At 33.4% G+C, this 19454-nt stretch overlaps 3 protein-coding genes across 3 annotated transcripts; 2 read left to right on the plus strand and 1 right to left on the minus strand.

The window, feature by feature from the left end:
* Positions 1 to 288: 288 nt before the first annotated feature.
* On the minus strand, positions 289 to 1822 carry LOC122598188 (putative F-box protein At1g32420). Its single transcript, XM_043770791.1, has 2 exons — positions 1431 to 1822; positions 289 to 1355 (listed from the first exon to the last, which is right to left on the minus strand). The coding sequence occupies exons 1-2, from the start codon at positions 1601 to 1603 to the stop codon at positions 467 to 469; spliced, it is 1062 nt and encodes a 353-aa protein (XP_043626726.1). The 5' UTR covers positions 1604 to 1822; the 3' UTR covers positions 289 to 466.
* A 4481-nt stretch (positions 1823 to 6303) lies between these two features.
* LOC122597189 (elongation factor 1-alpha-like) lies at positions 6304 to 8511 on the plus strand. Its single transcript, XM_043769819.1, has 4 exons — positions 6304 to 6466; positions 6523 to 6830; positions 6930 to 6939; positions 7601 to 8511. Exons 1-4 carry the CDS (start codon positions 6304 to 6306, stop codon positions 8509 to 8511), a joined length of 1392 nt encoding a protein of 463 aa, XP_043625754.1.
* Positions 8512 to 11911: 3400 nt separating this feature from the next.
* LOC122595837 lies at positions 11912 to 15969 on the plus strand. The gene is made up of 8 exons (XM_043768293.1): positions 11912 to 12263; positions 13000 to 13112; positions 13589 to 13638; positions 13900 to 14133; positions 14617 to 14769; positions 15072 to 15167; positions 15253 to 15273; positions 15409 to 15969. Exons 1-8 carry the CDS (start codon positions 11986 to 11988, stop codon positions 15574 to 15576), a joined length of 1113 nt encoding a protein of 370 aa, XP_043624228.1. The 5' UTR covers positions 11912 to 11985; the 3' UTR covers positions 15577 to 15969.
* The last annotated feature ends 3485 nt before the right edge of the window (positions 15970 to 19454 follow it).

The following is a 19454-nucleotide window of genomic DNA, read 5'->3' on the forward strand; positions in this document are numbered from 1 at the left end:
CACATCTAATTAACTAATAGTAATGTCAATAGGAATATAAACAGTGAAGCAATATAATCCATCCTTATAGTAACGTCAATAGACAAATAAACAATTTAAGTAATACAAATAGGGACTTCTGTTTGTATGTTTGTTGTTATATGTATAGTTGCGATATACCACTCAATTAAGAATATGTGCAAAGCGAAATTGATAGACAAGCATATGACATCCCCCTAATGAGAATCTACAAATATACCCGAAGCAGGAAGTTAAAGACAATTTGCATAGCAAGAGATATGTGGACGTACAAAATTAGGCCATATAAAAGCTCGTTGATAAGAAAAAAGAAGCATCAAACAGAATACAAAAAAACTGATCTCTAAAATTCTAATGAGTTTTTGTTAGATGAACAGATGGATCAAAGATTTCAAGGAAACGTCTAACTCGATAAGTAAAACTAAAGCACCTGATTGACAACCACAACTCAATGAATAGTTTGACTTTGATATGGAATAGGCTTGTTCGGGTGGTCAAGAAGAAGTAGAGTTTCCGTGTAGGAGCTCACAAACAATGTCGTGTAAGTAGATAGTCTGTGAGTTGCAAGGCCATCGATGTTTCTGGAGTGTGGGTCATAAACCGAAAGCAACACTCCCATTCCACGTTCATCATCCACTATTCTTGTTCCCACGATAGGTTTGCCACTTTTCCTAAACCCTAGTACACGGAATAATGTATCTTGTGTGCTAATAGTGTATAGCTTTGTAAACGATTTTTCAGCACCATCCTCCAACATCATCCATATGGCACAAACGTTTTTCTGGGTCTCGGCCTCTTCACAGTCTTCAAGCACAACAAGTGACTCCCTTAGCTTAGAAATGGAAAAATGTTTATCCGTAGATGTAAAGCACTTAGGGAGGTTGACTTCCGAAAACTTATCACTTTTCATATCAAATGAAACAATGAATAAGTGACACGCAACCATATCAAAAACACTCCAATAAATAAACCCATTGACATCAACCTGATGAATTGTAAAGGCAATTGATTCACGAGGCAAATCGATACGTCTATTAGTCCAAACCCCCGTACTTAATCTAAATACCTCAACTGTATGTTCATCATCATCAATCTTAACAATCATAGGGTCAAGAGTGTCGGGACGAACCCCAAATCCAATTTTACTCGTACCATCAAAATGCATACCCATATCAACAGCAATACATTTGTTAATCGACGGATTCCAAATAACAGTAAAAGTACCAGCCGTTGAGTCGCCGTAAAGGCAAAACAAGCCGTGAGAACTACCGACTATTCTAGGATCATCGATTCTGTTGTAAAGTGGTTTCAGGGAATCAGGAAGAGAGTGAACAAACCTGTGCTGTGGAAAAGTCTTGTTATCATCAAGAACAGAAACATGTTGTTTGTCGGATCTATGTTGTTTATCGTACCTTATGAATAGATGACTTGGTCCGGTTTTTGAGAGGTTGTAAGCGGTCATAAACCGGGAGCTTTCGATGAGCGACTTCCATTGTTTTGAAACCATTTTGGACTGAATCAATTTTTTGGCAGGAAGCCTCTTCATGATTTGTGCTTGGATTTCAAATGGTATGTGGTCTGACATTTCGGAAGAATTTCCTAGGGTTTCTTTTTCAAATTCAAAGGAAGCATGTAACAGGGGAGGGAGTGGAATCGGTAAAAGTGTTTGCCGCTAGCGGGCCCGCGTGGCTACACCGTCGCCGGCGGTTCCCCGATGGAGAGAGAAGAGGAGAATCGGCAAAGTTCACCGCGTGGGGGAAAGGAGTGAGGAGAGAAAGTGGAGGGGATTGATTGGTTGGATAATTTCTTTTTCTTTTTTTTTTTAATTATGATCCATGGGCGGTTAATAAGTAAAGTTACTATGCATCCAACTTGGGTGAAAAATTCTCACATCTCAATATTTTAATATTTTGAATAAATGTTTGCCTTCACAATTTTTATGGTTAAAAAAAGTATATGAGGAGTTTTTCACCCAACTTAGGTGCCTAACAGCCTCATATTCCCTTCCCCCTTTTATATAAAAGATTTTGAATAAATTAGAGCAATAAAATGATTTATAGATGAGAAAAAAAAAATAAGTGGTTGAGATTTGAGTAGAGAGAAATAAATGAGTAGTTGAGATTTAAGGTTATTATAGATATATTCGGTAGAGATGTTTAAATTAGTGAATAAAGATAGGGATATTTTGGGTATTTCAAATCATTTTTTTTATAAAAAAATTGACAAAATACTTTATAAGATAGTATTAGATATATGTATATATGTATGTATATGAATGAAGAAGGAGTGAGCAGCCTTCGATCTGTTCTATTTTTCCAGATATTTTTGTTTTTTGTTATTCACATTTCAATCCCTATTATTGATTGTATTTATATATGTAAAAAGTGAGTATTAGGTTGTTATGCATTCAAATTAGGTGGAAAATCCCTCACATACTAATTTTTTAATATTTTGAATAAATGTTTAGGTAGAAATGGCAATGGGTCGGCTTCGAGGCGGGTAGTGTCAAACCCGAACCCGATAAGGAATATGCGACCTGAACCCGACCCGATACCTATCGGGGACCCCGTCGAGGGTAAAATAATGCACCAAAGCCCAAAACCCGACCCCATAAGAATAGTTATTTTTTCAATAATAATTACCAAAATCTTGTTTAATTTGAGAAATGATATTACATGCTCTTGATGTTTTGAAAAATGGATATGCAAGTGTGGAATGTAGATACAAATTAGTTGTTATAAGTGTGAAACATTGTAACTATAAAGATGAAATATAAATTCAAAAGTAATCACTTATAAGTGTGTGTGTGTGTGTATATATATATATATAGTTTATTGATATTGGGTCGGGGTGGACATGCCCCACTCCCTGCCCCAAACGGGTTCGGGTATCGGGTATTCTCGTCGGGTATCGGGTTTTCCCTTCGGGTTGGGTTTTTTTTTGCCATCCCCCCTCATGTTTTTATGGTTTAAAAAATAAGGTGGGTAGGGGGTCACCTAACTTAGATGCCTAAGAGCCTCATATTCTCTCCCCCTTTATATATACATATATGTGTGTGTGTGTGTGTGTTTAGATTTTATAGTTTGGAAAATAGTACTAAAAATAAATTAAAAAGAAATGATGAGGTGGAGATTGAGGGAAGTTGGAAGAAAGTGACGCCAGTGATTTGGGAAAGATTGAGGAAAATTGAGTTGGAAGGTTTTGATTAACGGTAAACTTTGAGGGAGTGGTCCACCACTCCCCCCTAAGGGGTCCTCTTCTCGGTTTACCCGGGTTTTGTTTTAGTTTACTTTTATTTATGGAATCTATATCTATATTATTATAGGATTAGTAATTCAAAATGGAAAACAACTTTACACGAATTGTCATAGTGTGTATCAAACTTTGATCCTATGCATTGTACGTAATGAACTTTCAAATCATGTCCATTGTATGTATTCGACCAAATAAAAACTAACAAGTGGCAGTGTATGTGATTGCCACATATACTCGGATACATACAATGCACGGGATATGAAAGTTCTATAAATAATATAACAATTCATACAGTGTTTACATTTTGAAATACTAATCGCATTATTATATTATACAACTTTCAACTTTCAATTTAAATTCAATGTTAAAATAAATTTACTTTCAATATATACCATATTATAAAGCAAATCTATTTTTCAACATTCAACATTTTAACATTGAACTTATCTATAATATATTATAAAGCAAATTTACTTTTCAACATTAAATTTAAATTTCAATCTCTACTACATTATAAAGCATTTGTTCCCGCCAAATTTTTTTAACTTTTCAACTATATTACCTTAGAGAAAATCTCAATCATTCATTTTCATCTATTTGCTCCTCCTCAAATCTCAACTACTCATATTTTTTTCTCTCTTCCATAAATAATTTTATTTCTCCAATTTATTCAAAATCTTTTATCTCAAAAGCCGTACATCTATAAATTATAAAAATTATATGAATGTTCTTAAAATTTCATGCTTTTTCATTAGAGAGGTCATTCGTCATACTTTCGACGAATTCTTAGATTCGAGGGCGGAGCCCGTATGGCTAAGGCATTTGGCTATCACACTATATGACCTATTACACTATATGACTTATCACTCTCACCATCTCACCGTCGCAACACGCGGGTACTTTATCTTCTAATGATATAAAACATTTATTCTCGCCAAATTTATACAACTTTTCAGCCAGTCATTTTCATCTCTCTTCTCAAATCTCAAGCATTCATTTTTTTTCCTCCTTCATAAATCATTTTATTACTCTAATCCATTCAAAATCTTTATCTCAAAAACCGTACATCGATAAATTATAAAAATTATATGAGTGTTCTTAAAATTTCATGCTCTTTCATTAGAGATGTCATTCCATATACTTTCGATGAATTTTTAAATCCGAGGACGGAGCCCTTACGGCTAAGGCATTCGAGTATCACACTCTATGACCTATCACCTTCTATGACCTATCACATTTTATGAGCTATCACTCCCATTATCAAACCGCCGCAACGCGCTGGTACTTTCTCGTTTTAAAAATGATTTATATTTTAACGATGTACCCATTTTATTACATGATGTATCAAACATCATAGTCACATTACATCAAAAACTTCCACCATTCACCGGCTCCACCGACACCACCACCAATCTCTGCCTCCACCACCATCGCTACCATCGCTCCCCACCACCACCCGTCACTGCCGCCATTACATCACCACCAACGTTGCCACCTCAATCACCTCCACAAATGCATGAGTACCTTTCTCTCGTTATAACTAATACTTTTTAAGCCTTTTTTTTAACAATCCACTTTTTACTTTATAGCTTAACTAGATTATTACCCGCGTAATACGCGGAAAATATATATAATTAATGACATGTTAATTTTTTATAATATCATAAGTTGACAAATATTTAACAAGGTTAGAATTAAACAACTAAAAAACATGAAGTTACATTAGTGGTTGTTTAGACTCCGGATAACAGTGACAAGAGAGTTAAAAATGGATACATCATCTATTAGAGGTCTCGCTAAGTAAGGTTTTCGTTTCTTTGAATGTCTTTCATTCATCCGGATATGTCTGCATTATCATTGTACTTGTGCTTTAACGTTTTATTCGAATAATTTAGTTTTACACTAAAATTACTAAGCAATCTAATTATCAATTTATATATTACATGTTGTGTTAATCTAACTTAAAATTATGCATATTATCATTGCAATTTTCATACAATTACTTTTTTGATATATAATTGTGATAACTTAGTACTCCATATTTGGTTTTAGTTCTTTATTAAGAAGGACGGTTTGACATCCGGTCCGGTTTTTAAAATACTTATTTAATAAAAACGTTATATGATAAAAATCCTATATAAAAAAATTCTTATAACAAATTTTATTCGTTATATGACATAATAACTATACAAAAATATAATTTGATAAAAACGTGTTACATTAAAAAAAGAAAATTTTATTGTAAAAAGAATAAAATTAATTTTAAAGATAAAAAATGATATAAAATATAAAAATATAAGTTTTCATAATTATATCATTAAAAACATTAATTAATAATGTCTACAAACTTAAATAAGGAAATAATAATAAATTTAAAAAAGTTAAATAAGGTATATGACATCATCATTTGATCTAATGACTCTAATTAAAAGTTAACTTCATCTAAGGATTCATACTTCTCCAATTATAAATTAAGGTTTCTCGTTTATATATATCTTTAGAGATAAACAAAAAATGTAAAAAAAAAAATATCAGTACAAGAGCTGAACCAAACTCAAACCCAATCAAAAAGCATATCGATTAAAAAGTAAAAACCAACTCCTAACAATTTCTAGTTTTCAAAATCAAAAGCTTGGATTTAATTTTCAATTTTAACCCAAACCTTTCAATCTCACTACTAGTCTCCGCATCCATAAAGCATAATTCCATCAATAAATAAGACAAACTAGTCTTTTTGGTTTTACTACACAAAAGTCACAAATAATGGATAAATTAGTCAATTTTATATAGAAAACCAAAAAAAATTTTGTAAACTAATTTCGGTCGGTTTCATTAATCCAGATACACCAACTCTTTCTATCTATACTATCTTATAAAGCATTTTGTCCTTTTTTTAAATCTCAAAAGATGATTTGAAAGTAAGGACTTTAACGTGTCTATGTGCCATTGACGACATAATTGTGTGTTGTTTTTATCTTGTATTACACGAAGTTTATCTGATATCTAGCTGTGATCATAACGTTAGTTAACATGGAAAATAAAGAAAAGGCTCGTATCAACATTGTGGTGATTGGACACTACAATTCTGGGAAGTCAACAACCACACTTACCACAGGTCACTTCCTGTACAAGTTAGGTGAAATCGATAAGTCTGTGATTGAAAGGTATGAGAAAGAGGCTCCTGGGATGGACAAACAAAGAAAAAAAAAGGGGGCTCTACTAAAATAGAACAAATGATGTCGAGGCATGAGCGTTCTTTCAAATATGCTTGGGTGTTGGACAAGCTCCCGGAAGAGCGTAAACGTGGGATCACTATTGACATTTCTTTGTCAAAATTTGAGACCATTCGCTATATCTGCACTATCATGGATGCTCCTGGGCACCTTGACTATATTAAGAACATGATCACTGGAACCTCTCAGGCTGACTCTGCCCTTCTCATCATTGACTCCACCGATCTTTCTTTTGAATATGGAATTTCCCGTGGACAGACTCGTGAACACGCTTTGATTGCATTCACACTTGGTGTCAAGCAAATGATTTGCTGCCTTAACAAGGTACTTGTTTTGTTTTCTTTTATGCTATTGATGATCATTGCAGATTTGAAGCTTATTTCTTTAATATTAACTACAGCTCTGTTATTTGTTGTTTTGCAGATGGATGCTAGTAGCAAAAACCGAACCGAAAACCGAAAAAATCATGAAAACCGAAAACTGAAAAAACAAAAAACCATTGGTTTTGGTTTTCTAAAACCAAAAGTTGTGGTTCGGTTTTGGTTTTTAATGAAAAACCGAACCATAAAAACCAAACCGAACCAAAAATATATATTTTTATTTTATTTTATATTTATATCATTTTATTATTAATTTTTGATAAATATGTTATTATATTTGCATTTTTAGGTGTATATAATAATATCATTTATATGTTTTAAATGAAAATACACAACAATATTAATTTGTTTTAATAATTGTATAATTAAACAACGCGTAAAAGATATAAATAGTTATATATAAAATTTGTTTGAAGTTTGTACAACTTACTTTTATAGATTTGTTGTCATTGTTGTAATGTTATTGTTACTAATATTGTTTTGAAAAGTTGTTGAAGTTAATTAAGGTGTAATTATAAGGTATAAACTTATAAACTTTTGAAGCTCAATTTGACCCAAATCACAAGTGGTTAAAAACCGACTAAAACCGAACCGAAATAGACCTAAACCGAAAAACCGAAACCCAATGGTTTTATTTTTCAAAAACCGAATTATAACGGTTCAATTTCGGTTTTAGTCAAAAACTGAACCAAACCGAACCGTACTCACCCCTAGATGCTACTGAAACCAAGTACTTGAAAATTAGGTATGAAGGAATTGTCAATGAATTGAAATGCTATTTGAGGACAGCCGGATACAACCCTGATAAAGTCCCATGTATCCCAATTTTTGGTTTTGAGGGCGATAACATGACTGAGAGGTCTCCTAACCTTCCCTGGTACACGGGTCCCACTCTTCTTGAAGACATTGATCAAGTGAATGAGCCAAAAAGACCATCTGACAAACCTCTACGCCTTCCCCTTCATGATGTCTACAAGATTGGTGGAATTGGAACTGTGACAGTGGAACGTGTTGAAACTGGTGTGATCAAGCCAGGTATGGCGGTCATTTTTGGCCCAGTTAGTTTGACAGCTGAAGTCAAATATGTGGAAATGCACAACAAAACACTGCTTCAGGCATCGCTAGGTGACTGTGTCGGTTTCAATGTTGAGAATGTTGGTGTGAAGGAGCTTAAACGTGGGTATGTTGCTTCAAACTCATTGGATGACCCTGCAAAGGGTGCTGCTAGTTTTATTTCTCGTGTCATTGTCTTGAACCACCTGGGTCAAATTAGAAGAGGGTATACACCAATGCTTTATTGCCATACTTCTCACACTCTTGTTCGGTTTGCTGAACTATTAAACAAGATTGACAGGAGGTCTTTTGAGGTGCGGGAGCTGCAGCGTGAACCTAAGTTCTTGCAGCGTGAACCTAAGTTCTTGAAAAATGGTGACTCTGGAATGATGGAGATGGTTCCAATAAAGCCGATAGTGGCTGAGACTTTCTCTGGGGAGTATCCTCCATTGGGTCGGTTTCTTCTGAGGGACAACAGGCAGACAGTTGCTGTGGGGATGATCCAGAGTGTGGTTAAAAGGGATCCAATTGATACTTTAAAATTTGAATCTCTTTCGATCAGTTCTATCTGATACTTTGGAAGACTAGTGGTTAAAAAGGGATCCAACAACATTTTGTAAGTATGACATGAATTTCAAGGCTATTTTTGCTTAAAATCTTCTTTTCTGTATTGCTGCTTGGTTATAATGAAAAGTTGAAGCATAGATCATGACTAATATTGTTGTTTCTCTGAAACACTTGGTGATTCCTTGCATTTATATTTGGTCATCTGCTATTTTTTATTCTCCAAATTTACTTTATTTTTGACTTTTAACAAATATTATTGGCTAACTGACTACTATGATACATAAAGCGAAGATGTATAAAAAAGGTGGGCAGACAAGTTTCATCGACAACAACCGTAGTATTTTGTTGTTGATGACGTCTAATGATGTCAACATGTTTAACACAAAAGTCATCAACAATGTTGGTCCTGATTAAAACACAAAATGAATTATCAATACGACAATATAGTTATATTGTTGTTGAGTAAATGTATGTGTATATACACATGTAATATTGAATGGGAATACTGAAATGAAGATGAAATGTTGATTATTAGGCAAACACAATAGGTTAACAGTTCGTGATTATGAAATTTTGCATTTTGTGGGCAAAGTGAGTACCTATGTATGTTGCATATTGTGGGGTTAACATGGTTTGGAAACAGTCCATGTTAACTCGTGATTGATTGATAGATATGATTGTGATTAGACTACGGTAGCTGGATGACAATCTGATGTTACTTCGCTTACTTGTAGCATGTTGAGTGACCAATCATGGTATCGGGTGAGGATCCAATGTTACTTGTGGCACGCTTAATGTATCCATATGGCTAAATTAATGATGAAATGATTGAGATGACCAGGAATATATAATATAGTTTTATATAGGGGAAATGTTTGGTAAAGTATGCAGTACTTATCTTAAGTAAAGCAGGGAGGATTATGTAAAATTTAGGGGGAGGTTATGTAAAATTCAGGAGGCTACGTATGTTTATCAAATTCAAAGGTTTAATTTATAACTTTTTTTAAAATGACAATACTTAAGCTTAGATAAAGTCTGGAGTACGAATCATTTTCCCTTCTATATATGTTTGTACTCATTAAGTTTTGCTTTACCGCCGTTTAGTTGTTGACCAATTATAGTGGTTCTAAGTAGTCATGAAAAAGAGCATGTCGAATAAAAATTCGTAGTTTGTAGAAGGATGGTAGTTATCTCGTTAGCTTTGCGGGAGTGGTCCCAAAAATTTATGGCTCTTCATATACTCGTATTACGTAGATTTTGTCTTAAAAGCATCATTTTATGATTTATGTTTAATATGTATTGTATTACGTAGATTTTGTCTTAAAAGCATCATTTTATGATTTATGTTTAATATGTATTGTGGTCATCTATACTATGAGTATATTATAAAGAAAATAACACTTTATTTTTGGAAGTGTTAAAAATATGTAATATATTCACTTAGCACATTTTGAAATATTTTTACTTACATTTCCTTTAACATTAATAATTAAATTACAATATCAAATTTTTTTTTTGAACAGCAATGGTGACAGCGATATGCCTCTTCATCGTCCGGTAGAGATCGACCACGTAATCAACACAGTCAATCCGAGGGCATGACTGGCGGTGGAAGTCCCACTACCGTTTTGGAGGAAACCAGCTAAATGCTAGAGTGAACTCTCATGGCCCACCTCATTGGCAAGGCCACCTCATTGGCAAGGACTTCCCAATATGTCTTTCAAAGGTTTCGAACCTGTGACCAACATTTTGCTGAAAGACATAAGGAGCATTAAATGTCCAGTTGGGCTAAATCCCATGGACACAATATCAACATTTATCTTTTAAAATATCTCCATTAACCATTTACACCAATTACTTTTTCATCAATTACCAACAATAATCGCCCCAAACATTACATCATCGCCGCTACAATCATCGCCGCATTGCGTGGGTAACGTGCTAATATATATATAATGTGTTTGAATTATTAAAGTCTTCTGTCATTTATGAGTCATTTGAAAAATTAATTATGTTTTTGTTTTAATATTTTTTTAGAATTATAAACTATTTATTTATGGGCATATACGGTATACCATATGTGTCTATATTTTGTACATGCGATGAAATATATGTTTGTCCAATATTATATGAGACCCAATTATTTATATATTATACAAAAAAAATTTAGATATTTAATATGTGAGGGTTTATATATAAGCTTAGATAGTATGCATTATTTAATTCTCTTTTCCATTTGCATATATATATATATATATATGGGGAACCTTATTTTGAGAACCCATTTTTTTGTAAGAACTTTGAAAACTTTTAAATTTTGTATTGGATCACATGTTTTTTTTTGTTCATTCACATGTGAAATGTTATAAAAATACATGTTGTAGAAGAAAGTTTTTTCAAAACCTCATATATACTCATTTGTTAACATGTGAACGAAAACGTGAACATATTCATTCACAAGTTCACAAAAGGCTATTTTGAAAGTTTTTAAAAAAAGTTTCTTTTACAACATACTTTTTTATATCATTTCACATGTGAATGAACAAAAAAAACATGTGAACAAATATATTATTTAAGAGTTCTCATGGTTCTTACAAAAAAAATGGTTCTCAAAATAAGGAAAGTCTATATATATATAGTTTATATATATATATATATATATAGTTTATAGAGGAACATGAATATATTATTTTAATAAAAAAGGTTCTCAAAAATTTCGGGTGTTATAATAACCTTTTATTAGAGCTTGCAAATCGTATTTTATCGTGTTTAACAAGTTTGATACGAGGCGATTAATACATATATCAAACAGGAAAACGACTCCTTTAACACTTGGCTTTGAGCCTTTGACGGTTTAACATGACTATTTTGATCAGTGTTTTAAATACCGGTATGTACCGGCCGGTATTACCAGGAATACTAGATACCGGGTATTACCCCGGTACAACTATCCCAGTATTTTGTCCGATATTTTCACTATTCAATACCGACCGGTATTTCCGATATTTTCCGGTATTACCGGTATTATTTTGATTTTTTTTGAAAATTATTTTTTGATACTTTAATGTTATGTTTTGTTATTTGTAAACTTTAAAACTTATATTTTGTTATGAAATACTTATTTGATATTATTTTTGAGTAAATTGTACTTGTAATTTGACTATTTTCGTTAAATTGTAACAAGTTTTATAGGATTTCTATAAAAAAAAAAAAAAAATTTGAATTACCGTGCCAGTGATATACCGGTACCAGATACCCCATCGGTAGGACCAAAATACCGGTATTTAAAACTTTGATTTTGACTTTTACGTATCAAAAAATATGCTAATAAAAATGTAATGTCAACTTAAAGCTGACATGTCAATTCCTGAATGGATGAACAAGATAACACAAAGATATAGAGAATTTACACAAAGCATCATCTTCCTAAAACAATAATAACCATTAAACTCCAAACAATCTGGGCATACATCCAATTAATGGCTATCAGTGTGTTCCCATCATCATCGATATCATCAAATTATGGCAGCCATTATTATTGTCATTTTCACAGCTCAACCATAATCCAACAAAAAAGTAGAAGAAAGCCCAACATGATGATGAGAGTAAGAATGATGACAGTGTCATATGAAGAAGGAAAACTCGAAAGACCAAACTGGGCTGGTGAAACCCCTCTTTCTCGCCTTGTTGCTTCTCTTATTTCTTTCAAACCTTTGTATTCTTTGATGAAATTTGGCGCCAGACAGGTCCTCATCAGGTTTGCTTTTTTTACTCTCTCTGTTCTGTTTACATTTATTTCTTGTTATTATTGTGTGGATTTTTTTATTAATAAAAGTGTATCGAAATTAGATTTCCCACGACTTTTAGATTGCATGTATCGGCAATATATTCAGGACTAGGCATTGTTGTTTCTATTGTTGATGTTACATCTATACAAGTTGTGACATCATCAAAAACGTTACCTAGCATATACAATTATTAGATTAGATGGAGTAATGATATATGCCTACTCCATTCATTTGTTGACATATGTATTACGCATTTTCTCCTTCTTAATCCCCACCATTGTTAGGCACACCTTTAGGCTTACTATTTAGGCACATTAAACGTTTTTCTTAGATTTGATACCACAAAGCCAATATGGGTAGTTTAGGAGTATGAAGTCGAAATGGAGTAACGTTTAGCCATTAAAAATAATATTAGATACACAAAAGTTGGATATGGAGTTATGGACTATAAATTTCATGCTACAGTGGAATAAAATTTGAAATACTAGTCAATAGTCATTTTATTAATCACATGGAGAATACTACTCATTTTTGTTGATTGAACTGGTAGATGAGAATCTGAGATAAAATTTGTTTGCTGGGACACTGAACATGTTTGGTTGCACTTTTTAAATACCCTCTAAGACGCCAGTGATACTTAGTATGTTTGTGAATAGAAAATCATTTGCTAAACAGATTTTTGTTTTTTTTTTTCGTTTGTAATAGTACGGCTGAGAAAAACGATGTACCATGGCGTCTTATGACAAAGGAAATTTTGGAATCGGATGTTTACAAGGAAATGGAGACCACTTTGAATCCGTCTATAGTATACCCTGACTGTAAGTTTCTTTCTCATTTCCTGAATATTGTTCTATCTGTGTATTAGTGGTACTACTTTTTGATTTTTGGAAGAACTATGATACAGTTGAGGTTGTAATTTACTGAACTTTTACAGAAGAGTATGGTATATCATTGAGTCCTCATCATTATTTTAGTACCTTATACATAATACGAGTAATATGTTGCCTATGATTACAAAAAGAATAATATTACAAGTTCAATCTAGATCTTTGGAGGTTGTAGGCGTTAAATTTGTATAAATTTCGACCCATTTGACCTATTTGACCTCTTCACCTTGAGACCTGTTTTGTTTGACTTGATTTCGATAAAATAAAACCATGATAAAGTAATTAACACATTCAGAAGTAACTGTGTCATCCTGAACCTGTGGGAGGGTTGAATTGTTTTAATGACTATATCTTATTAATATGTCAACCACGACATTATATATATAACGGTTGCTCTTTTCAAACAGATTATCTCAATCCTTTCCATGCATATGATGAAGGCAATCTGTCTTGGCTGGTAAACATTATTTCGTAAATCTGCAACTTTTACAGCCTAAAAAAATCTTCTCAATGTTGAAATAAGATTTTAGCATTCTGACTATTGGCCTGTTTTAAACAAGTTCTTTTGCAAATTAATAAAAATATTTTTGTGGAATACTCATGTAACCAAGAGTTTTTCAGGGTTTAATTCTAATTATTACAAGATTGTGGAAAAGGAAAGATAAATCTATCTTTAACTATCTACTTTGACTAACAAGACCCTTATGTTGCAATTTAGGCTGCTGCAGAAGCTGAGGCTGCAACTTTGTCAATTGCAAAACGGGCACTACCTGATGCGTCTTCAATCAATGAAGCAATGGAAATAATTCGTGGAAATTGGCTCAATGCTATGGAGCAACATCATCAACAGTATTCTGGAAACTTAGAAATTAGGGACATCCTTGATATTGGTTGCTCTGTGGGTGTAAGCACAAGATATCTTGCTGATAAATTTCCTAATGCTAAACTTACCGTAAGTAAAAGCTTCTCATTCTCCGACCCCAAAATCAACATTACCCCTCTTCTTTTATAGTTGTTGAATAAATGTATGATCTTGAATTTTTCGTCAAACTAATCCAGGGGGTCCATGCAAAGTAGAGGTGATAAAATGGGCAATTCGGGTAATGAATAGAAAAAAGGTATTTAGTAAGGCTCAAAAGTCAAAACGGCTCAGGTCAGGCATCTGAATGTGTCAAGTATTGTAAAATATATTTGTTCAATAGTAATGTACTTTTGAATACAATGGTTTAAGAAGCTTAATTAAGAGTACAGTTTGGGACACTTGCAGCCCATTTGACCAATTTCACCCTTTTCTACATATTATTAGTTAATTTGATTTTAACTCATTTAAGACGAAACATAAGCTGAATTGACCCATTTATATGTAATGGGTCAATATTGTGATCTCTAGATTTGCAGATCACAACGGTGAGTATTGTTTCTGTTGTTTCTACAGGGTCTAGATTTATCACCATACTTCCTAGCAGTAGCTAAATACAAGGAAAAAAAAAGTCCTCAAACATCTAGCAAATTCCAGTGGATACATGCGAATGGTGAAGATACAGGCTTGGAATCAAAATCATTCGACATGGTTTCAATTGCTTACGTGGTATGTGTTCTTTATGGTAAGAAATTGCAAAGATAGAGCAAATTTAAACTACGTTTGATTGGATATTTTGCATGGCTATAGTAAAACTAGATATAATATTTCAACATTTAGACATGCATAGTAGAATTAGGTGGCAAAATATATTTGAATAACCGAATTCAGATGTTGGAAAGTTTGGTTAGCCATCTGGCTACCTTAACAAACTTTTGAAAACTTTGTTACCGTTTTATGAAATGGTTACAGAACTGATGAATACTCCTATAGACTTCAATACAAAACATCTTATTCATGACACTTTGCAGCTTCATGAATGCCCAGCAAGGGCTATTAAAAATTTGGTAAAAGAAGCATTTCGGCTGCTTCGTCCTGGAGGAACCTTTGCTATAACTGATAACTCGGTAATTCACCTATTTACTCATCTTAGTGTTCTTGTGACCTTCTGTGTATTCAAAGACTAACATTTCAATATGTAATCTTTTGCAGCCCAAGTCTAAGAGACTTCAGGTAAAGCATTTACTTCATCACCCTCATTAATTATAATTGCATGTGCTGATTAGGCCTTTTAATCTCATGATCTGCAACACCTAAAAAAGAATAACGATTTCTTTAACTCGATCTAAATATCTGATATGCTATTAGGAACTCTCGCCTGTTCTTTTTACGTTAATGAAAAGCACAGAGCCTTTTTTGGACGAATACTACTTGCTCGATTTGGAAAAAGCTGTCGAGGATGCTGGTTTTGTGAACGTGCAAACGACTCTTACAGATCCTAGGCATCGGACTCTGACTGCCACTGTGCCTTATTGACATGCCATCTTATTTGGTTATACTTACACTTGTGATTATGATAGACGGTAACTGGCATTATAAAATGTGGGTTATCAAGTGCTAGAATGTGGTTGGGTTTTGTCTTGTAAAGATAACTTAGTTGATTGGAGGCAAAAATTGGATATAAAAATGACAGATTTGGCCACAGAAATCACAATGTTTGATCGATAAAGGTGGCAAAAGTCAAAACACTGAATTTAACAGTGTTTTTGTGGTCTTTTGAGATTGCTCGTTTATATATGTACTCGTACTTATCTTGCTCGCTGCTTATTTTTAAGTTAAAATGGCAAAATGTGCCATTTAAATGACATGTAAAGTGTAAATTTGTCACTTATTTCCTTTTTCTTTTAAATTTTTTGTAGAGTTAATTGAGCTTGTTTCTTGATGTAACGACAATTTCATTTTGCACTTTTACAAAATTTTAATGTATATAAGTCAGGTGGCGACATGAATATAGACACAAAAGGGTGACATCCTGTGAAAATACGTATACCCACGAGACCTGGTGGCTGTTTCCCAGACCATAAAAGAGAAATAAGGCCGATTGTAAAGTGTTCTCGATTAAAGTAGACCAAAGTACAATTGTAATAAGTTTTTACAATAATTTTGAATTAGAACTATGTGATAAACGAATATCACAATTCAATAGTATGAGTGTATGAACAGGGGCGGAGCTAGTGGGGGGCTAGGGGGTGCATGGTCCCCGCCAACCCGTCATATTTTCCTCTATAGAATTCGTCTATGGCTGGGAGCTACAAATATTTTGGCCGGAAGTTGCAGGTTTCCGGTCATCAAGTTAGGAAAGTCAACGTATAAGTATTTCAGATGCATTAGTTTTACACGGTCATATCATTCTTTAGAGCATAATGTAGGGAGGATCTACATAGAAATTTTTATATAATTGTAGATTAAGAGAGAATAGGGGGTTTGGTGGTGGAAGACGGAGATTGGGATTTTAGGGGTGGAAGATGAGATTGATGCAGATAAGGGTTTCCTTTCTTTTCAATTTAATAGTACAGAAAAAATTATAATTTGACTCTTTAACTTATGTTTTGTTTATAAGAGAGGTAACTTAGTTTGAAATATAGAAGATAGATGCTTTTAAGTTTGATATCTACCAATAAAAAAGTCCACATTCTACCACCAAAAACCAACTCAGTTATAAACATTAAGAAAATAGCTTTCGTCACCTGGCCCCGTCAATCAGAATTCCTGGCTCCGCCCCTATGTATGAAATACATATTATAAAAGGTTTAGATGTTAGAATGACCTTAGTATGATGTTATGACATGACAATGTAAATAACGTTTAAGATAAGTTTGTTATCAAGGGGAAATGATCGCACTATCTTTAATATATATATTAAAACAAAACCTTTAATTCCAAATTTGAAAAATATGGACCATTGATGGAATTTGATATCTTAATTTCCACCATTAGATTATATTGATGACATCATCAATAATCAAAGAATTAATCAATTACACTTTTGGTCCTTAAACTTTTATATAAATGTGACATAAAGAGTCATTAATTTTATTTATTTTCATTTAATAAATAGCTTAATTGAATACTGTAACCATCATGATTCTTGACTCTTTGACTTCGTGTACATTTTGACTAAGTATTTAGTTAATCAATATATGTTCAAGTGCAATTTGTGGTTTAATTGGGTTCAATGTGTTCAAAAAGGTCATTTATCATTTATTTGAAACTAATGTGCTAGTCGAGATCATTCTTTGTACTAATTGACTATTATATTTTAGATGATATCTAAATTAGCTAGGAAACATGATATGGATCCTCCATGGGTTATACCCAACTTATGACCCACCCAACAAAACCCCACCTTATCCTTTCCTCACCACCCATCCATTTCACTTTCCTTATCTCTTTCTCTCTCTATTCTCTTGTAAGAACACACATGCACACACACTTACATTCACTCTCTCTCTAAAATTCTTACATCAAAATAATTGTTTCAAGCAAGATCTATGTCAGAGTTATCATTTATATCATCATCTTCATATCATATCAAAATTTTGGGCAATTTCAAGTACAAGAACTACTCATCTAACAAATTTTCGGATTTGAATCTTAGGTGGAAGATTTGGTAAGTAAATTCTAGCTCAAAATCATCATTTAATGTTATTAATCTTGTCCAAAATGAAAGAGTTTTTTATGATGGGTTTTTCTCCAAAATGTGTTGGTAACATGATTATTCGCTTCCAAAATGGTCAAAATGATTTTTGAGTTGAATTAGGGTTTCCTAGGGTTTTTATTTGGGTCAAGAATGGATTTGGACAAGATTAGATGTTATAGATCGAGTTTGCATTGTGGGTTATGTTCATTTATGCTTGGAAAAGAGTTTGGAAATGTCTCCTAATTGATTTTGAGGTCAAAATGAAGCTTGGGTGCATATTGGGTCGAAATGGGTGTAGGTTTTAACGGTCGTTAGTTTGAGGACTAATTCTGACAACAATTTAGAACCAAGATGAACAAATTAGAACCAAGATGAACAAATTAGAACCAAGATCCGTTAGTTTTTAACGACCGTTAAGTACAGTCTAGAACCAAGATGAATTAATCATAACCAAGATGAACTAGTCACAACCAAGATGAACTAATCATAACCAAAATGAACTAGTGACAACCAAGATGAACAAATTAGAACCAAGATGAACAAATCAGAACCAAGATGAACAAAATCAAAACCTAGATGAACTAGTTAAAAACCATATGTAAAGTCTTGATTTGTAAACATGATATGTACATTAATAGGTTATGAACGCGGGACGATTGGACGTTTATAACTCAACCTTAAATCTCTTTTCCGATCAAGGTGAGTTTCATAGTTCCCTACTCAATTGAGATTCGGGCTGAAAAGTGTACAACTGTTGTGAGTTGACTTGTTTGAGTGTGCAATTATATGTTTGTCTTGATTTATGACATAGTTCAATTGTGCATACGCTTGATTTTCTTGATTGATGACATGACTTGATTGGGCAGTTGAGTGTCTTGGGTGATGACATTATGGAGGACAAGAGAACAATTGGGGGACAATGTGTGCATGCGTGAAAACATAGGACTTGTTAGGATACTCGCTGATATCATTATTACTTGTTCTTGCTTACTTGCGTATTCTAAATACCTTGATATGTATTTCATTATGTGAATACACGTGTGACGGTCATTGATGGACATGGTTGTTATGGAGACATTAATTGATTTATGGATTTACATGTTGTGTGACGGTTTTGTAGATGTGCAATTATGTGATTTGTTGTATGGTTATTGTATATGTATGTTGAGTTGTTATAGGTTAGTTGTGTATATATGGAGAATGGTAATGCCTTTGAAAGGTTGGAGATGTAGTGGGAAGGCTACGGGTGACCCTATATATAAGCATCAAAGGCCTTTCAAAAGTAGTATCGTACGAAGTATATACACATGGTGTTTTGGTTATGTGTGGACATTGATGGTCATGGATGAACAACTTATGTGCAATTGAGTACAATGAGGTGCATGATGTGCAATTGAGTATAATGAGGTGCATGATGTGCAATTAAGTACAATGAGGTACATGATGTGCAATTGAGTACAATGAGGTGCATGATGACAATACAAACGGGTACTTTAAGTACTTGATGACATTTTACGAGTACGTTTAGTACTTGAGGACATTATGGACGACATGGGGACATTGAGGGACATTGGGTACAAGTGTGCAAATCTTAGACCATGTTTGGTGTTAATTTGTATTGGTTGACATTGGTATGTGTTCTTGTTCATTCTTTCCTACGAACTCACCAACCCAGTGTTGACCTTGTTTAGTACACTTTTCAGGTTACCAAGAG

The sequence above is a fragment of the Erigeron canadensis genome, chromosome 4 (assembly GCF_010389155.1).
Source record: "Erigeron canadensis isolate Cc75 chromosome 4, C_canadensis_v1, whole genome shotgun sequence".
In the NCBI taxonomy this organism is placed as follows: Eukaryota; Viridiplantae; Streptophyta; class Magnoliopsida; order Asterales; family Asteraceae; genus Erigeron; species Erigeron canadensis.

Bases quoted from the DNA above. Each gene is read 5' to 3' on its own strand.
- LOC122598188 (XM_043770791.1), bottom strand. From the start codon at position 1,603: ATGTCAGACCACATACCATTTGAAATCCAAGCACAAATCATGAAGAGG. The intron at 1,356-1,430 runs GTACGATAAACA...TCCACAGCACAG, and splicing joins CCAAGTCATCTATTCATAAG to GTTTGTTCACTCTCTTCCTG.
- LOC122597189 (XM_043769819.1), top strand. From the start codon at position 6,304: ATGGAAAATAAAGAAAAGGCTCGTATCAACATTGTGGTGATTGGACAC. The intron at 6,467-6,522 runs AACAAAGAAAAA...TGTCGAGGCATG, and splicing joins AGAGGCTCCTGGGATGGACA to AGCGTTCTTTCAAATATGCT.
- LOC122595837 (XM_043768293.1), top strand. From the start codon at position 11,986: ATGGCTATCAGTGTGTTCCCATCATCATCGATATCATCAAATTATGGC. The intron at 13,113-13,588 runs GTAAGTTTCTTT...CTTTTCAAACAG, and splicing joins GTCTATAGTATACCCTGACT to ATTATCTCAATCCTTTCCAT. The intron at 15,168-15,252 runs GTAATTCACCTA...AATCTTTTGCAG, and splicing joins TTGCTATAACTGATAACTCG to CCCAAGTCTAAGAGACTTCA.